This window comes from Furipterus horrens, unplaced genomic scaffold (assembly GCF_987537825.1).
Source record: "Furipterus horrens unplaced genomic scaffold, mFurHor1.1.pri manual_scaffold_3, whole genome shotgun sequence".
Taxonomy (NCBI): Eukaryota; Metazoa; Chordata; class Mammalia; order Chiroptera; family Furipteridae; genus Furipterus; species Furipterus horrens.
In genome coordinates, this window is record NW_028327173.1 from 17,736,394 (window position 1) to 17,755,389 (window position 18,996).

Genomic DNA, 18,996 nt, shown 5'->3' on the forward strand with positions numbered 1-18,996 from the left:
TGAAGCCAAAGAACTTATATACACAACCCATGGACTTGAACTAAGGGGTGGTGGGATTTCTGGAGGGAAGCGGGGTACTGGGCAGAGGGGAGCAAAGGGGAAAAAAACTGGGACTACTGTAACAACATAACCAATAAAATATACTTTAAAAAAAAAGGAAAAAAAAAAAAGAACATTTACATAAGTTATTACAATATAACTATTTTATTAACCACATGAATGTACTTATTTTGTACACAACACGATCGACATTTCTCTCTCTCCTCTGACACACAAGGTCACCACTCTAGAACCTCATGTTTACAAAAACGCTTTTGGCATCAGCCATACAAGTTGAAGGAAAGTGCTATTCTGAAAGTAACACCACATAACCAAGATGGGGAACAAAACCAGGCAGAGGTCAGCAGACTTCTTGGGTAGCTCTTTGCTGACAGGCCCTAGGTGTATTCACCTTCTCTCAACATAAAGTACTTTAGGAATAGAGACTTCCAAGTATTATGTAAGTAGTAATGCCCAACTCTCTTGGTAGCACCCTTCTTCCACGTCCATCTATCCTGTTATTGTAACGAGCTAATTTGTAACTTCTTAGAAATTCCACTCTGGTTCATACCCCTGTCAGTTGGCCATCTCCCTTTGAGCTTCAAAAAAAATGGAAGAGCAGTAAGTTTCAAAAGGAGGTCAATTGAGACCTTTTATAGATGAAACCTATTTTCTAGAAGTCAACTGATCAAACGTATGCACAGCTGGAGAAAACAGACTGTGAAAATAAGTCCAGCTGGAAAATTTGTTGGGTATCCAATTAGGTCCAGTTATTCTGCATCTGTAGATTTAAAATGATCATCATCCACAGTGGAATAGATGTGTCCCTCGTTGCTTAGAAAATCCACAGCTTGCCTAGAAAGGAAGGAGAAAAAAAGGCTCATTTTCTTTTTTAAAAAATTCTTACATTAAAAAAAAAAAAAAAAAAAGTTTCTTTTTTCCCAGCTGTGACACCAGACAGTCTCCAAAGAGGAGTTTTACCACCTCTTCTCTGGGTTTTATGCAGACTGACTTAACCCTTCTGTGTTAGCCTCTTGCGGCCCTGCGTCAGCCTTAAAAGGGCATAGAAAACGGCAAAGGCTCATCATTTTCAAACCATACAGAAGAAAAGGAACTGCCTTTCTGATAGTGCCAATAATGTAATCTTCAACCCTCCCCACCCCTCTTCCTTTCTTAGCTAAGAATTCACAGCCATTTGCTCACAGAAAGCTCTTAAAGGGAGAGATGCTAGCAAAAACAAAAAACAAAAACAAAACAAAATCACAAAACTTCAGCAGTCCATGGAACAATGGCTACTGGGAGAGGGCTGCCTTGGATCCCTCTCCCAAACTGTATAAAGGCAAGAAAATAGGACCTCACTTAAATACCAGTGGAAGCAAATCAAAACAAGGACCTAAATCTATAGTCCAGCTTACACATAAAATCTCCTAGTATAAAGAGCAATTTTTAAAAGTTGCCCCTCCCCACCCACCCGCTGAAACTCTGGCACCCGCTCTGGGAAGTAAAGTTGCAGGAAGTAAAGGAAAAGCTTCCCCAGAAACAGAAGAAGAGGTAAGAGACGTTCACACCTTTCAAGGCTCTCTGGGCCAATGTCAGTTACATATTTAGTAAAAGTAACAATTTACAGAACACTTACTATGAGACAGCCATTCTGTACCTCATCGTCATAGTAACTGAGACTGAAACTATTATCCTCATTTTATAGGGCAGGACATGGAATTAGACCCGAGCATTTCTTTTCTATCTAGGCCTAGAACATTAAACTATTTGTGGTGACAACTCTAACAAGCACCATAACATCGGTTTGGCTGATGAGGTCACTGGAATCAGGAAGCAGCTTATCTATCACGTTATCAGGACAAGAACATTGGGGAAGGACTGCCTGATGGCTTCCGGTCCAGACAGTTCGATGTGCACATCTCCACAGTGGGGAGGGTAACACGAATGGGACTGTACACCCAAGGACCAGGAGCTAAGGACCTTGCTCCTCCAGATCAAACTGACAAGAGGTATTAGGTCAATTTTTGCTCAAAATTACATTCCAGCGCATAATGGGATCCAGTATTTGTGGAGTGAACAAATGCATGAGTGATGTGACAGCACCATCTTCATGAGTTCTTTTTCTGCTTTTCCACGGCTGAACAACCTCTTTTCTGTCACTAGGTTGCAATCAACAAGTTTTTTTAAACTCACTTCTCATTACCAGGAAACTCTGATGAGGAGAAATGGAGCCCTAGATCATAGAAACCAAATACTCACTTGATTGAGGCTACAGTCATGTGTTGAAGCTGGTTCTTGAGATCGTGAAAGTTCAATCCTTCAGGTCTTGGACATGCCTTAATCAAATTCAGCACCTGAACATTCAAATCAGAAAGATTTTAGCAACTACTCTGAATCAGCTCCCCTATTAAACCTCAGTGCCTTTACTGGAAGGAAACAGGTTGGGTACTCATCAATAGCCTTAGAATCATTAAGGAAGTAACAAAATTTAGGATTGTCTGTGTTCTGCATTTCTGGAGCTACTCCGGTATGTATAATTTACCTGGTTTTGGGCCACAGTAAGGCCATTTGCTGGTAAGAAGCTACTCCTGCCGAAGTTTCCTGCTTCACCCATTCCTGGATTGCCGATAGATGCTTTCCCTGCTGAGGGCTAAATTAAAAAGTAAGTTCACAACGTTAGAAAACTCATAAATTTAACCCCAGTCCTTGCTATTTCAAAGAGCTTGTTAATAAGCAATTTACAAAAAACAGTTTACATAGAGTTTCCCCAATACCGAGTATTTACAGTGGAAGGGAGAGCTACTATCTGATGACTATTTCAAAGGAAGGTAAATTAAATCCGTTGAAGCACATCATATCAAACAGAGAGATAGGTACCTCCTGGCTCCTTCTATTCTCTATGAAGTGACAGGAACCAGAGGAAAACTAGCACTGAGAAGAAAATTACCCAGGTTTTCTATAATATTATCCTTGGTGCTGAATCACTCCAGCATTCACTGTTTTCATTTCCCTTCTCCTTAGTCACTCAACCCCCTCACTGTTTGGATTCTCCCCAATATACCTTTGAAACTGTTCTCAGCAAAGACTTTTCAACCAACACAGCCAATAGTCGCTTTCATAACACCTGGCGTCTCAGAAGCAGACACTGCTGAGCACACTCCTCTTGTAACGCAGCCCTCTCTAGGCTTTGTTCTTACTTTTAAAAGGTTTTATTTACTTTTTAAAAGGTTTTATTTATTTATTTTTAGAGAGAGGGGAAGGAAAGGAGAAAGAGGGAGGGAAACACCGATGTGTGAGAGAAACATTGATTGCACGCCCCCGACTGGGGACTGGCCTGCAACCCAGGCATGTGCCCTGACCAGACTCGAACCAGCAACCTCCTGGTTCTCAGGCCAGCGTTCAACCAGTGAGCCACACCAGCCAGGGCAGATTTTATTTATTTTTAGAGAGAGGGGAAGGAAGGGAGAAAGAGAGGAGGAAAACATCCATCTGAGAGAAACATCAATTGGTCGCCTCTCGTTTGCGCCTGGTCTGGGGACCAAATCTGCAACCCACGCATGTGCCCTGACGGAATTAGCTTTGCGGATAACACCCAACCAACTGGGTCAACCAGTCACGGTTCTCTAGGCTTCTTATACCACATTCTTGTTCTCCACTTACCTCAAAAATTATAGCTTATCAGCTTCTCCTTCTACCTGTCTCCCAAAAGGCTGATAGTTCCCCCAGGATTTCATTCCAAACCTCCTCCTGGGCCACAAATCCTTATCCCCAGCCACCTACTGGATAACTCCACCTAGATATCTTATACTTCAAATAAAATTCATTGCCTTCTTCCCCCAAACCATTGGCCCTGCTATATCCCATCTCAGTTAGTAAACCCAAATCTAATCACGCAGATCTCAGTCATCCATTCGCTCACCTTCCATAATCTGTCATCACAACCTTTTAATACCATCTTCGGTGTCAGTCAAGTCAGTCCTCAACACCCCTGGTCTCATGATTGGTATATATGCTGTTAAGTCTCTCCTATTCCAGTCAACCCTCCTCCTTGTTACCAAGTAGTAACTTCTGGTCATGTCACTCCTCTGCCTAAAAGCTTCCAGGTGGCTCCCCCTGCCTGTGAAAATAATATCAGACTCCTACACGTTCAAGACCTACCACAACTAGACATCAAAATCTGTTTCATTCTTGATGACTCCTTTTCAACACTTTACTCGCCCGCTGCACTTGGACTTCTTGTCATCCACAAACGTCCTTCTCACCTGAACATGCTGCTTCCTATGGAATGCTCCTCTTGTCTGCCTGCTAAACACTTCCTGGACATTCCCCAAGCCAAGTCAAGTCATGGTTTTCCTCTCGGCTCTCACAGCATTCGGCCCATTCTTCCTCATAGCAGCCATCACACTGTTCGCACGACACTTTCCCCCACAAGCCCCTTCATGTTCACAGTGCCTGGTGAACAGCGTGTGCTCAGTCAGTGTATAATCTATTGAACTGAGTAAGTAAGGATGATAGACCAAATGTTAAGTACTCGTAACAGGATACAGGAGCACTGTGGAAGCTCGTCAGGAGAAATCCCATCCAGTCAGGAGAGTCACTCATTCAACAGATGTTCATTAGATGTCTACTACTTTGAGGTTAACAAAACAAAACAAAACAAAACAAAACAAAACAAAACAAGTCTTCCGGCCAAGATGGAGGCCTAGACAGACACACTGTGTCTCCCTCCACAACTAAGAAGGACTACATCTCCCTCAAAACTACAGACAACCAGAAGTTCCAGAAAATCAAGCTGCATGGAAGTCCAACAAACAAGGATATAAAAAAGAAATACCCATTCAGACAGGTAGGAGGGGCGGAGCCGGGGTGGAGAGGACGCAGTGTGATGGCTGTGGCAGGCCGGCAGAAAGCGCAGTCACACATTTTAAAACGTTGGGAGGGACACCTGGGGAGCAATCCCAGCTCCTGACCAGGCCGAGCAGCTCACAGTCCCAGCGGTGAGGAAAATCAAGCCTCATTGCTTCTGACTGTGCAAACGGTGGGGGCTGGGGCGGAGGAAGAAACTGCCGGTCTCTCAACAGAGTCCGCCTGTTTGGAGGACCCCCATGGTCCTAGAATGTTCGCAGACCCACCCACTCTGGGAACAACAGCGAGGGCAGCAGCTAGAGGGGCGCCAGTCCGGTGCGGAAGTGGGAGAGGTGCCTGGAAAAGAGACGAGTGCTGGGCAGGCGGCATTGTTCCCTCTCGGACCCCCCCCCCCCCCACAGCGCCACAACGTGGTGAAACAGGTTGCCCTGTGCTGACGAATCCGTAACAGGTGTGACAGCTCTACTTGGGACGTGGAGGCAAACAAACACAGGAGCCTGTTAGATTGAGTAGGCAGAGAAGTATGGCCCAAAAGGGGAACGAATCAAGGTTCCAGTGGGAGAACTAAGCGACGAGGAAATAGCCAACCTACCAGATGAGGAGATAGCCAACCTAACAGATGCAGAGTTCAGAGCACTGGTGATAAAGATGCTCACAGGCTTGACAGATATGCTTGAGTATGGCAGACGCCTAAGGGACCAAGTGAAGGCTGTGCTAAGTGAAACGAAGGAAAACCCACACAAAACCAATGGTGAAGGGAAGGAAACCAGGGTTCAAATCAATGATTTGGAACATAAGGAAGAAAAAAACAGTCAACTAGTACAGAATGAGGAAACAAGAACTGAAAAAAATGAAGAGAGGCTTAGGAACCTCTGGGACAACTTTAAATGTGCCAACATTCAAATCATAGGGGTGCCAGAAGAGGAAGAGCAAAAAATTGAAAGCTTGTGTGAAAAAAAAATGAAGGAAAACTGCCCAAATTTGGCGAAGGAAATAGACATACAAGTCCAGGAAGCACAGAGAGTCCCAAACAAGCTAGACCAAAGGAAGACCACACCAAGACACATCATTATTAAAATGCCAAAGGTGAAAGATAAAAAGAGAATCTTAAAAGCAGTTAGAGAAAAGCAGAGCCACCTACAAAGGGGTGCCTATAAAACTATCAGATGACTTCTCAAAAGAAACTTTGCAGGCAAGAAGGGACTGGCAAGAAGCATTCAATGTGATGAAATGCAAAGATATACAACCAAGTCTTCTCTATCCAGCAAAGCTATCATTTAGAATGGAAGGGCAGATAAAGTGCTTCCCAGACAAGGTAAAGCTAAAGGAGTTCATCATCACCAAGACATTATTATGTGAAATGTTAAAGGGACTTATTTAAGAAAAAGAAGATCAAAACTATGAACATTAGAATGACAACAAACTCACAACCATCAACAATTGAATCTAAAAAATAAAAACAAAATCCAACTAAAAAATAAAAAAGTAAGTAAATCGGACCACCTCATTGCCTAGACAAAGCCTTCTAAAGGTTTGGAATCAATTAGGATAAAGTAATTCTTACTATGACCTGCAAAGCCCTACATGATCTGGGGCCTGCTTCCTAGCCTATTTCCGATTGTTTTCCTGGTCGTCTGCTTCACTCCAGACATCTGGCATTCCTGTTGGTCTTGGACATGCCAAGCTTACTTCAACTTCTTGGATTCTGACTTTCTATTCCCTCTGCTTGGAATGTTCTTCTTCCATCTAAATTGTATGATTCTTATTTCCTTCATCACTCTCTTCTATCCTGCTTTATTTTCTCAGCACACCTATAACAAAATTATATATATTTTTTCTTAATTTAAGTGTGAGGGCAAACACTTTATCCATCTTATTAACTGTTGTATTCCAAGGGTACAGAATAATGACTGGCAAATACTAGGCTCAAAATAAATATTTTCCAAGTGAAGTAATTATCTCTGTATCCTTAGTGCTTAACAAAGTGCCTGGCACAGAACGGGATGCAGTGGCATCCTTAATGGCTCATCAGTCTCTCCTACTGTAATCAATCGCCATCTTGCCATCAGAATCATCTAAGGACATTCTAACACTGGAATCAACAAACCCTTTGTGTGGTCCTAGACGGATTTGCCAAACTGAATTCATACAACAGAAAATAATGTTGACAAATCTCAATACAAAGCAAGAAATATAATTTCAAGGATAAAATGATGGTACATACATTTTACCTATGTAGCCAACAAGCTGGAAGGAAAGCAGCAAAATGCTGTCCTAGTTGAGATTCTACTTTGCCTATGGACTGATAATCCTGGTGCTAAGAGTGCTAAGAGCCCTGCCCATAATTACATGTCTACACTTGAAGGTTGTCTTAGGCCCCAGCAATCCATGCCAGTGAGGTCAGAGGAACTCGTAATTCTGAGAGGAACATGATTGTTTCACTGGAATAAAATAACCTGGCAAATCTCATGGAGAAAATATTTTAAGGACTGAGTGATACCTTTATTCTGGCTCAACCTTCAAAATGTCAAGTTAATCAAAGCCAGAGCACAGAAGCTGTCTATGTGCTTACAGAGAAGAGAAAGCTATGAGTGAAGCCGCTCACCTGGCTGTTAGCTCTGGTCAGCGTCATGTGTGCATTCACTACTTCCAGAATATGTGCCGTGAACTCATTCATATCCTCCAGGGGCATGATCTTAAAGGCGACCAGGCTTTTTTTGTTCTATTAAAGAGAAAAGTGAATAAAGGTCAAACATATTTAAGTCAATTTCAGGTCAAAACATTACAGCTCTTTTCTTGGTTATACTATTTTGCTAATATGGGAAAAACGTGTTACATATGTAAAATTTTTTAACTCAAGGTTAATCCAAATATAGTCAATAAAATATAATCAAAAAACTCAAACCAGCTCTGAGAAGTTCAAGATTTGACCGAGGTTATACTACCAAGCAAAGCCTGGTATCCTAAATCCAGCGTCCGCCTGTCTACACCTAATGGAGACCACAGGCGGTGATTATAGGTGGAGACCCAGTTCTTTCTCTACCATTGTTAGTTTTATATTAAAGTAAAAACCCATGATTTCCTTTTGAAGAAGAGAACAAAAACTTCATTATAACTCCCAGTAAACATGGAACCTTAGTTAAGTTTTATGTTTTTTAAAAAAGATTTTATTTATTTATTTTTAGAAAGAGGGGACGGGAGGGAGAAAAAGAGAGAAACATCGATGTGTGAGAGATACACTGATTGGTTGCTTCTCACATGTCCCCAACTGGGGACCTAACCCATAACCCAGGCATGTGCCTGACTGGGAATCGAACAGGCCAACTTTGGGTTTGCAGGCCAGTGCTCAATCCATTGAGCCACACCAGCCAGGGTGGAACCTTAAATTTTAAGTATCCTAAACACAAACATGAATCCAGAAATTATTTCATGCAAATACATTTTGACAGTCATTTTTTCCTGACTTTACCTGAAAAGACCTCAGATGGCCAGCCACTTTCACATATGTTTCTGGAGGAACCACAGTGTTTTCACCACTAGCATCCTAACAAATAAAATACAAACATATTACTAAGGTTTTAGTGATGTTAGTGAAAGCCTCTTTAACATCTCTAAATTATATACAGAAACATAAAGTTATAAAGTGAGCGTTACAGAATCCTAATAAGGCACTAACTAGTTTGCCCTAGCTTTTAGAATTTACTTTTTTGTAAAATCAGAAATTAGAATAAAAATCTCTAAATGTAATTTCCAAAGTTCTGTACTTCATGAACATCATAAAAAAGCAAACAATCATTGCATTCTCATTCAATGCTCTTAGGCACACAACTTTCTGGTGGACGCTGAACATACTTACTGGCATAAGCAGTTCTACTTCTAGGAATTAAAGGAAATAAGAACATGCTTTAATATTTAGCGTTTGGAATATTCATCATAGCACAGATTACAATACAAAAAATGTAAAACAACTTAAATATTTAACAACGTGGAATTCTATGCATCATCTGGGAAGACCATTGTGACACGCAGGAAGAAGCTGATATCCCATGTGGGGTAACACACACACCAGAATGTTAATAATGGTTAAGTGTGATCATTGGGGCTTTCTAGAATATGTGCACATTATAAGAAAAATATATAAACCAAGTCTTAAAGATTTTTCTGATTATAAAATGCACAATTATAAAAAGCTAGGAAATAAAATATGTCTTAAAAAAAACAAACAAAAAAACTCCACTTCCCATCACCTGGAGATCATTAACTATTTTTTTACATTTCATTCCACCTACCTACTGCTTAACATGGCTAAATCTATACCATATAAAACACCCAAATTAACATTAAACATAGTAAAAAAAAAACTAATCTAAAACCAAAGAAATACAAGTAAAAAAATGAGAAAATTCTCAATGACAAAACTGTATTTCTGAAAACTATCCAACAAAAATTTAAGATTCATAAAACCCACCATCAGAAAGGTGTGGAGAGCTAACTGGGTATTTTCATGCACTACAGTAATGAAATACAGTAGTCCCTCTCCATATCGCAGCCTCATGTATCACAGGATTTTTAAAAATGTTATCTTTATTTATTGCGGATTTTTCGCTATATTGCGGGATTTTGCGGTAGGTACTGTATACTTATGTTGTTCAAGTTACGTAGGTTTAAGAGTGTAGAATGTTTAAGAACATAAGTAGTGTTTATAAAAGTGTGGGAAAGGTTAATAAGGGATTGGGACAGTTTATAAATGTGTGGGAAGGGTTTATAAAGCCTTAAAATATATATAAATACTAAAATAAATGTAAGGTTCCTACTTCGCGGATTTTCACCTATCACGGGGGTGTGTGTGTCTAGAACGTAATACCCGCGATAAGTGAGGGAATACTGTATATAAATCGGTACCTTTATGAAGGGGGGGGTAAACCTGTAAAAATATAAATGTAAGATTTAAGCAAAAAAATATAAAATATGTTTCTTTCAGAAAATCTAGTCTTAAGAATTCTTCTTAAGGCGACTACCTCATAATTATGAAGAGATGTACACAAAGGTGCTCTTTGGGGCACTGTCTATAATAGCAAATGATTGGAAACAAGCTAAATGTTCCCTGACTCGGTCGGTTGTTAAATAAGGGATGGAATAGGCAGATGCTAAAAATGATGATGTAAATCTGTATTTATTGACATTAAGAAATAAGTTCCACAACACAGTTTTGAATGTAAAGGGTAGATTACAGAGCAGTTGCATCTCATATTATCCTTTATATAAAACTTTATGCATACATCTAATATATGTACAGATATGCAGAGAAATGTTTGAAAGATATTTACCAAAATGTATTATAACAGTAGTCATGTCTGGGATGTGGTATTTCAGGTGATTTTAAAATGTTTTATAAGTAAGCACGGTACATTTTGTATGAGCTTGTAGTATTAGGCAAATTTAGTATCTACCTCCCCACTTGATGGCAGGGACTTTTTCAATCTTTGTATATCTGGAACCAAGCAGTTTGGTTTAGAATCTACAGTCCAATAATAAATAGTGACTAAATTATCCTGTATTTTCCTGAGAAGCAAAAAATAAAGAAATAACCAAGTTATTTCTCCACAGATGACTTACGGATTTTGAAGAAAAATAGAACACCGAGTATTTGTTATCCAAATTTTCTATAATGTATTTTAACCCTTTGAGTGCCATGCGTAATTGCTAAAATTTGTGTGAGAAATGCTAGGCTGTTTTGCTGACAAATGCAGAGTTTATAAAAAATGCTATAAAAACATTGAGGTAGTGAAAAAAAAAATAAAATAAAAACGTTATTATTCATAATAATTTGCTGAAAATTTCACGACACATAGTAAATACACTCTTCTCTTGGAAGCACTGTTCTTTGACCCAACTTAGCAAAAAATTTATTGCATTAATTTTATTATAGCAATTATTTTAGAAAAAATAAAATCTTTCCTTCAATATGGCTTTTGAAGTATAATATATGGCATAATATAAAACCTATGATTATAACTTGAAAAAACACATAGCAACATGGATAACAAGCAAGTATTAACAAATACTGCACAAATTTTTGAAGAAAAATAAACACTTCATAACGTACAAAAAAAATGAACACAAACGGCCTTCACACTAGAGACATATATCAATAGATATCAACAGTGAAAAACAGCTTATAAACAAAATGTAACGCTATACCCATGAAGCAATGAAAATGCCCATTAACAAAAGCTTCCTTATCATGCACACTGCATAGTTTCAATGATTATTGCAAAGATAAATTAAATTAAAAGAACCGTTTAAAATATAAGTAAAAATTACAATAGAATTAACGTGTCAGTATTTGAACAAGCATAAAAATTCGAAATTTAGATCAACATGAGAAAAAGGCATATCAATATATAACCAAAAAAAGAGAACAAAACATAAAATGCAAACTATTCCATTGTTATTTACATTTATAGCCATCAAAAAGTTGCTGGGAGTGACGCTGGCACTTCTGGGAAAATGTGTCAGCATTGCTCACAGCAAGGCTGGCACTCAAAGGGTTAAAAACAACAACCTAAAAAACCAAAAGGACTTCTGCCCAATTAAAAAATAAAAAGGATAAACGTGCATTTTCTTTCACTCTATTTTTTCCATATATGTTACTCTGCAAAAATGGAATCATACTATACATACTATCTTGTAACATGCTCTTTTCCTCCTAACGATTTATGGTAAACACTTCTTTGTGATACTATATCCATTTCTACGTCATTTGGAATAAGTTATAAATATAACATGGTTTCATTAATAATATCCTATTGCTAGCATTTTGAGATTGCTTTTAAGTTTTCATTATTATAAATAATGCTATGATTAACATTGTTACAACTGAATCATTGAACATTTATTTGTTTCCTTAATGTATGGGTTGGCCAAAAAGTTCATTTTTTTTTCCTGTAAGATGACTTTATTAGCGCAGCTGTCTTTAACTTCATACAAAACAACTGTTATTGTATTGTGACAACTGTCATATCAGCAGGCATTAAAAAAAAAAAAAAAACATCAAAATTGGTAAATCTTTGTGTAGCCTTTTTAATACTGAAGATGTAAGAAAATATGCAACATTTTTGGCATATTATGCTTTATTATTTCGAAAAGGTAAAATTGCTGAAACACACGCACAAGGAGATTTGTGAGGTGTATGGAGAAGGTGCTGTGACTGATCGAATGTGTCAAAAGTAGTTTGTGAAGTTTTGTGCTGGAGGTTTCCCACTGGATGATGTTCCAGTCAAGCAGACCAGTTGAAGTTGATAGCAATCAAATTGATACATTAATTGAAAGCAATCAATGTTCTATCATGCGGGAGACAGTGGACATACTAAAAGTATCCAAATCAATACTAATTGGTGAAAATGAAAAATGTGCCTTTTATTTTATGGAAAAAAGTAAATAGACTTTGAGGCCAACTCAATAAATCTCTAGCAGTGGAGTAAGAGGTCAACATTTTAGGATGGATGATTCTGATCATCAACTGACTTTCGAGAAAAGTTGTATCAATTTATACTTATATTATCAGAGTAGGATGGTATCCACTTGCCCATAAGAAGTGACCTACTAAGAGCTAGAGGCACTGTGCTAGCTACTGCTCTCATCAGAAGTGGGCAATGCCATTCTACTTTTTCAGTTCCAATTTATTAAGTTAAAAATGGTATCAATGTTTATTAAAACTGCTTTTGTTATTGTTGTAATTTATATTTCATCTACAATGAATTATCTGTGCATCTTCTTTGCTCACTTCTCTAAAATACCGTTGGTTTTTCTGCTTTGTAAGAGCTTTTATTAAATAAAAGTTTCAAGTGTTCATAATATATTGCAAAAAATTTTCCCATTTATTTAAATATTTACTCAGGGCCCACTATGTAACTAGCATTGTTCTAGGTGACAACAAGAAAATCCGTTTACATTCCAGTACCTCCTATCACTTGCCTTTTAACTTTGTTTATAGTATTTTGGAAAGTTTAAAAGATTTTAAATTTTTATGAAGTCAAATATATTAACCTTTCATTTTAAGGTTTTTGCCTTTGATGTCTTGCTTATGTATTATTTTTATAAGAACCTTTAAAAAGTAAGGCTAAAAATAGTCCAACATCTCCAAAGTCCCAAAGTAACCCCATCCTGATTCAAAATCCACTTACATCTGTGTCAACCCACTGGCGAACATCCATGGGTGCAGCTGTCATGTCATCTATTTTGTAAACAATGTTGGTTGGAGCCTTCTCTGCTTGTCTGATTATCCCCACAATAGTGACCTAGATCAGGAGGAAAAAAAAGGTTGGTTTTCTTCAAAACCAAAGCTACACTTATGTATTTTTATATGAAATAATTTTTACTTCATTCTTTATACCTGTGAAATCTCAACATTCCCAATTCTGAACACTTCATCAACCAGAGTGGCCGACAGCAGCTGAGATATGGTACAGGGAACAATGTGCTGGGCTCGGGATCTCTGAAAGAAGTATGCATACATGCAATTGAAACGATAATTACCACTCATTGAACACCTGCTATATGTGCCAAGCACCTTGTATATTACTATGATATAACATTAGATCTTCAAAACAAACCTTATTATTCTTGCTTCACAGAAACACAAACCAAGGTCGTATAGCTAACAAATGCTAGGTTTGACTCTCCTGATGAATGGGTAAGTTGTGTTGTACTAGAGATTCACCAAAATGAGTAGACCAGAGTGGGGACAGCATAAGAAATGGCCTACTTCCTGAACAGACCTTTAAGAGGAAACTCCAGCTTTCAGCTGTAGGCAAGCTGGAGTTAGCTGTTCGTCACTGATAGATGGTATGTGGAAAGGGTTTGAGAAATGGCCAGTGGAGACAGAACTTTGGACTTACTCTAACTCTCTCAGTAAAATGTAACAAAAAAGAGGTATGACTTCCTTTAGGACAGATGTTCTGACAATCAGATGGAAACCTTGGAGAAAATGGGGTAAGAGCTGGCCCACACTAGACATCTTAAAGGGAAGGGACAGGATGTGATAGGTGGAAGAGTGTCTAGTAATGCCACTCAAATCACATCTGGAAACAGTCTAACAACAGTGTAAACTTTTTTTGCCTACAACTAGCCAAGGATTGTCTGGGTGACATAAAAATGAGTATAACACACTCCAAACCTAGGAGAGGTAAAACATAAATAACTTGCTCTGGATACACCACAGAATGGGATATGCTATGTAGGATATCAGAAAAATTTACCGGCAATTTTGAGAAGAGGGAGTATTTTAGGCTGAACCTTGAAGCACAAAAAGTTTGACAGTGAAAAAATAGTGGCTGAGGATTAAGCATTACAGACTGAGGACAAATATGCACTCCCATAGACTCAGGGACTACGAGACAGAAAAAGCACAGTGGATTAGAGCTCTTCCTGTAAGAAATCAAAAGGAAGTAACGTGATAACTGTCGTACACCTCAGACCAAACATAGACTCGGCTTTCATGGACTGAGCAGCTGCAGCTTTGCCCCAAGGTCCATGACACCAGCAGTGTTTCACTTTGCAGAAGCATAATTCTGAATGGTATTGGCAGGATGGTAGAAAATTAGCCCAGCCAACCACCAGAACACATGCCACAAAAGGCAGCACTTGAGGGTTAAGATTATGGTTCTAGACCTGGCTGGTGTGGCTCAGTGGATTGAGCACCAACCAGTCTGTGAACCAAAGGGTTGCTAGTTCAATTCCCAGTCACGGCACATGCCTGGGTTGCAGGCAAGGTCCCCAGTTGAGGGCAGGTAAGAGGCAACCACACATTGATGTTTCTCTCCCTCTCTTCTCCTCTCTCTAAAAATAAAATACTTATTAAAAAAGATTATGGTTCTACTACTCAGGGGCATTGTGCTTTGGTCACATTTCTCAACTTATCTGGCCCTCAGTTTCCTCATCTATAAAACTAGGACAAAATCATTATGAAAATTAAATATATGGTGAAGTACCTGAAATGCTACCTGATACATCATATATACTCCATAAATGTTAGTAATTATGTCAGTTATTGTTCCTCACTCTTCATATGTACAATAGCTTTTAATAACGATGTGAAGGAATCAACTATATTTTTAAGTTTTACTTTAAGGTATTTTACAGGTGAAATTATATGGTGTATTAGTGTATACAAATTTAAAATTTGCTGAAGTCCCAGATTTAGCTCTCACAATGTGTATTTTGTTTTCACCTATCACAAGTGACATTTTTATTATATCTGCAGTATTAGAAAACTAAGAACCATTATGGTAACAGCAGCAAGAACATGGGCTTTGTAGCCACAGTGCTATAGAGCTGTGTTCAAATCCTAGCTCCATGGCCCTGGACACACCACCAACTCTTCTGTAAAATGAGGACATTTATTTTTCAAGTTGTAAATGTAACATATATAGAAGTGATAATACCAATCTGTACATAGGTATTCAATAAATATTATTACTTCTCAGGTAAATAAAAGTTATATATGGGTAATTACTGAGGTGTTATAAATACCTTCAAATTCTCCTCAAATCAGTTATGGCTTGTTTTTTAACGAGCACCTATTATGTGCCAGGAACCGGGTGCAAAGCATTCCTGGTTTGTTCCAAATAGATTCAGAATGTCCCAACACAATTATGTTTAATTTTGAAAAAACTATTTTCTTACTGTGAACCACAGGCTACTCTGAAGTACTGTATGAAACCACCATTTTTATGGGTAAAACACTGAAAAATTCACATGGTTCAATTAAATATAGTAAGTTTATAGTTGATAGAAAACATTTAAATAGGGTATTAACCTAATTTACTGCAAGAAAGGCACTAGCTTTTAAACACAAAAAGACCTGGGTTTGGGCCTCCACCTTATAAGCACCATTATTCTCTGAAAAGCTGTCTTAATATACAGCCCTAGCTTGGGATCCTGAGATAGAAATTCTAACAACTGGAATGAAGAAAAATAGTTAAACTTAGGGAGAAAAGATGAGAACCAATTATCTGTCTTGTTTTCACCTTCACAGCCTCAAAGAAGACAAAATTAGAGAAACTGGAGTCCTTCTGGTCTTCCTGGGAAAAAGAAAACTACAACAGAGAAGAAACTGCTTACTAACTTTTGGATTTGCTCTTCATCATGTGTGTTCTATCTGGTTTCAGTTATTGTGTAAGCTTAGGGAGTCCCTTAATCTCCCTGAGCCTCTGTTGTACAGCGGAGTAAGGAATAAATACTTTATAGGATTATATGAAATGTTATGTGAAAAATATAAAGCAATGTCCAAATGTATGAGAATTACCAATGAATTCTTTCCCACCAACACCCACCCCTGAATTGACAATTTAGGTAAAAGCTTATCAACCTATCCACAAAATATAGAACCTGCTAATACTGAGTCTTATACCACATCTGAATGACACCTAAAGAGAGGCCAAACTAACCCTGTATTTAAAGGATAAAATCAACCACAGTTGTGAAATGCAAACTCTTTTCTGAAAGAGTAAATAACCAGCACCCAGACAGCTTTTTACAGATCCCTTTCTTATACATTAGCTTGTGTATTAATTACCTGTGGTATGAGTAGTACTAGTACCATTATCAGATGGAAAAAAACCATGGGGCACTAAAACTACGGGTTCAAGTCGCTTCACTAAACTCACTGCCAGTTAAAAGGCAAAGTTCATTCTGGACACTATGTATTCTGGCTCCAAAGCTCAGATTCATTTAAATAATATCCAAGACCATTTACCGAAAGCGACTATGGGGCAGGCACTTCATATATATTATAATACTAAGGCTCACAACAACCTTATAAGGCATGTATTACTAATCCCATTTAGTAGGTGCAAAACTGACTCCCAATAAGGTTAAGAAATTTGTTCAACGTTACTCTGCAAGTAGTGTTAGAGAACAGATCTACTTGACTTTAATGACCATGTTCTTTCCCTCATTATATCACATCACCTCACTGTTTAATTTAAAAACGACTTTGAATACATAAAGAACGTAAAACAGGCTATTAATACAAGTTCAGTTTTCCCACAAGTTTTTGGCTATGTTAATAAATTTCAAAATAAAGCCAAGGAGACAGTGGGTGCAAAGTCTGGGGAGGTTCCTTTTTTCAGACTTACAGCACTTAATTATAAGATTCGGTAAGATAATAATTGATCTTTATCGAATCAATTCATGTTTTACATCCTTCCTGCGCCGCATAAATTTTCTCACACGGATGAGGCAGGAGATACAGGACAGACAAAATAAAACGAAATACTCTTTCAACCTACTGATTTCTTTTCAGCCTGAGAAGGTGTCGGCGATCCAAAGCCCCCAGGGGACTGTGTGTAGCTACTAGGTCCCCCAAAGGTGGCGCTGCTGTAGCTTTCATATCCACCTAGTTTTAAATAACATTCGTATTAGTATCTGAGTTGCTTTCCAAGCTCCTGAAAAACCCGCAGGTCCCCTCAGTCTTCACTCTCCCCACCCAAACTTCCAGCAGCTACCTAAACTCTACCACCTGCCCCCGGCCCCCAAACGCCCCATTTCCGCCCCCGCCCCTCCCCACTCCCGCCGCCACACGCCTCTCCGATCCCCTCCTTCTTTGCTAAATTCCTGCGAATCTCATCCTCCGCCCCACTTTTCATTACTATTCCACATCATGGTCACGATTCCCGCGGGAAAGACGCCCAGGAAGCTCCAGTCTCCTGCGTTCGCCCAAATCCTCAGAACCTTGTTGCGGTCGCAGCGCGGGATCTACTTCACGATGGCGCCACAAACGTCTTCCCGCGAACGGTGGAGCCAATCAGTGTCTAGAACGCGTTTATCCCTTCAGCCAATCAATGCTCGCGAGTCCTACGCTTTTTCCGGTCTTTGCCGGCCGTGCTCTTGAAGACGTGCACGCTACTGCCAGTAGGGCCAGAAGCCTCTGTGGCCATCCTTACTAAGGGCAAAACACACCGCGCAAGCGGAAGCAAGGATCAGAGAGGTGCTGTCGGTGTTTCAATAAAACGATCCATCCATCCCGGGCTGGTGTGGTTCAATGGGTTGAGCACCCGCCTGCAAACCCAAGGGGTCGCCAGTTCGAGTCCCAGTCAGAGCACATGCCTGGGTTGCGGGCCAGCCCCCTCCCTCCCCCTCCGTTGGCTCACCTGAGAGGCAACCACGCATTGACGTTTCTCTCCCTCCCTTCTCTCTAAAAATAAATGCGATCTTTGACAAAAACAACAAATCCAATAATACTCCTGCATCTTAGGACCATAGAATCCCACCCCTGCCAATAAGCGCTTGCATTTTACCTCACTCGCTTCGTTTGGCGTTTTCTTGTTCTCGCCAAATTTTCACCAATCACACGAGGCCTTAATCTGAACCTCTGTAGGATTCCTGTTTTGAAGTCTCTGCCCTGCAGTTGCCCGGGATATGCGCATTCCGGCAGCTGACAGTACCGTCTTCGCAGCACCTCGTGGGATTGCTTAACTTTTAACATAAAGAGCCAAGTTCCCTTTTGGCATTGCCACCCCATGGTCTCGATTCTCCCCAGTGAAGCTGTAAGAAATCTACACTTTTCCCCAGGATGGCCTCCCTAAAAATCCGAGGATTGTGCTCTCCTTACTGCCCTTACCCCAGTCACATCCAGCTCTGAGTCTTTGGTTGCTTCAACTACTCTTTATATAACATGGTGTGTTACTCTTGTAGAGAGTGGAACACATCTATCAGTTCCTTGCTCTAAACACTACTAGGTTATTAGACATCCCCCTCCATTTATTTATTACAAATATTTATTGATTCCTCTTTTGTTTTAAACTCTGTGTTGGTCACTGGGATTCAATGGTAAAGAAGGTAGAAGATACGTTTCCTGGGTTTCTGGGTCATTTTACTTTCTTTAATTAAAACAGCAGGTACTGCCTTAAGCATTTTTCATTTATTAACTAAATCCTGTGAGGGTAGTAAAGTACTGTTATTGTCCCTATTTTACGGGTGAGAAAACTGAGGCACGTAGGGGCTAAGTTGTGGGAGCCTGCATTCAAGCCCAGAAAGTCTGACTTCGTCAACCAATGTAGTTACTATGACTTCTTGAACATCCTAGAC

At 39.3% G+C, this 18,996-nt stretch overlaps 1 protein-coding gene and 1 non-coding gene across 3 annotated transcripts; both read right to left on the reverse strand.

Annotated features, from left to right (window-relative positions):
• Positions 1-181: 181 nt before the first annotated feature.
• Positions 182-17,705, reverse strand: RPA2 (replication protein A2). Of its 2 annotated transcripts, none has more exons than XM_090268901.1 (9): positions 17,559-17,705; positions 17,199-17,305; positions 13,301-13,402; positions 13,092-13,205; positions 8,375-8,449; positions 7,511-7,627; positions 2,582-2,689; positions 2,299-2,393; positions 182-894 (listed from the first exon to the last, which is right to left on the reverse strand). In XM_090268901.1, exons 1-9 carry the CDS (start codon positions 17,569-17,571, stop codon positions 810-812), a joined length of 816 nt encoding a protein of 271 aa, XP_090125027.1. In that variant the 5' UTR covers positions 17,572-17,705; the 3' UTR covers positions 182-809. The 2 variants fall into 2 exon arrangements, with proteins under 2 accessions (XP_090125027.1, XP_090125028.1); XM_090268902.1 differs by having other exon boundaries at positions 17,549-17,570.
• LOC150014455 (small nucleolar RNA SNORA26) lies at positions 983-1,104 on the reverse strand. Its single transcript, XR_016510361.1, has one exon. It is a non-coding gene; the product is annotated as a small nucleolar RNA SNORA26 (small nucleolar RNA).
• Positions 17,706-18,996: the final 1,291 nt, after the last annotated feature.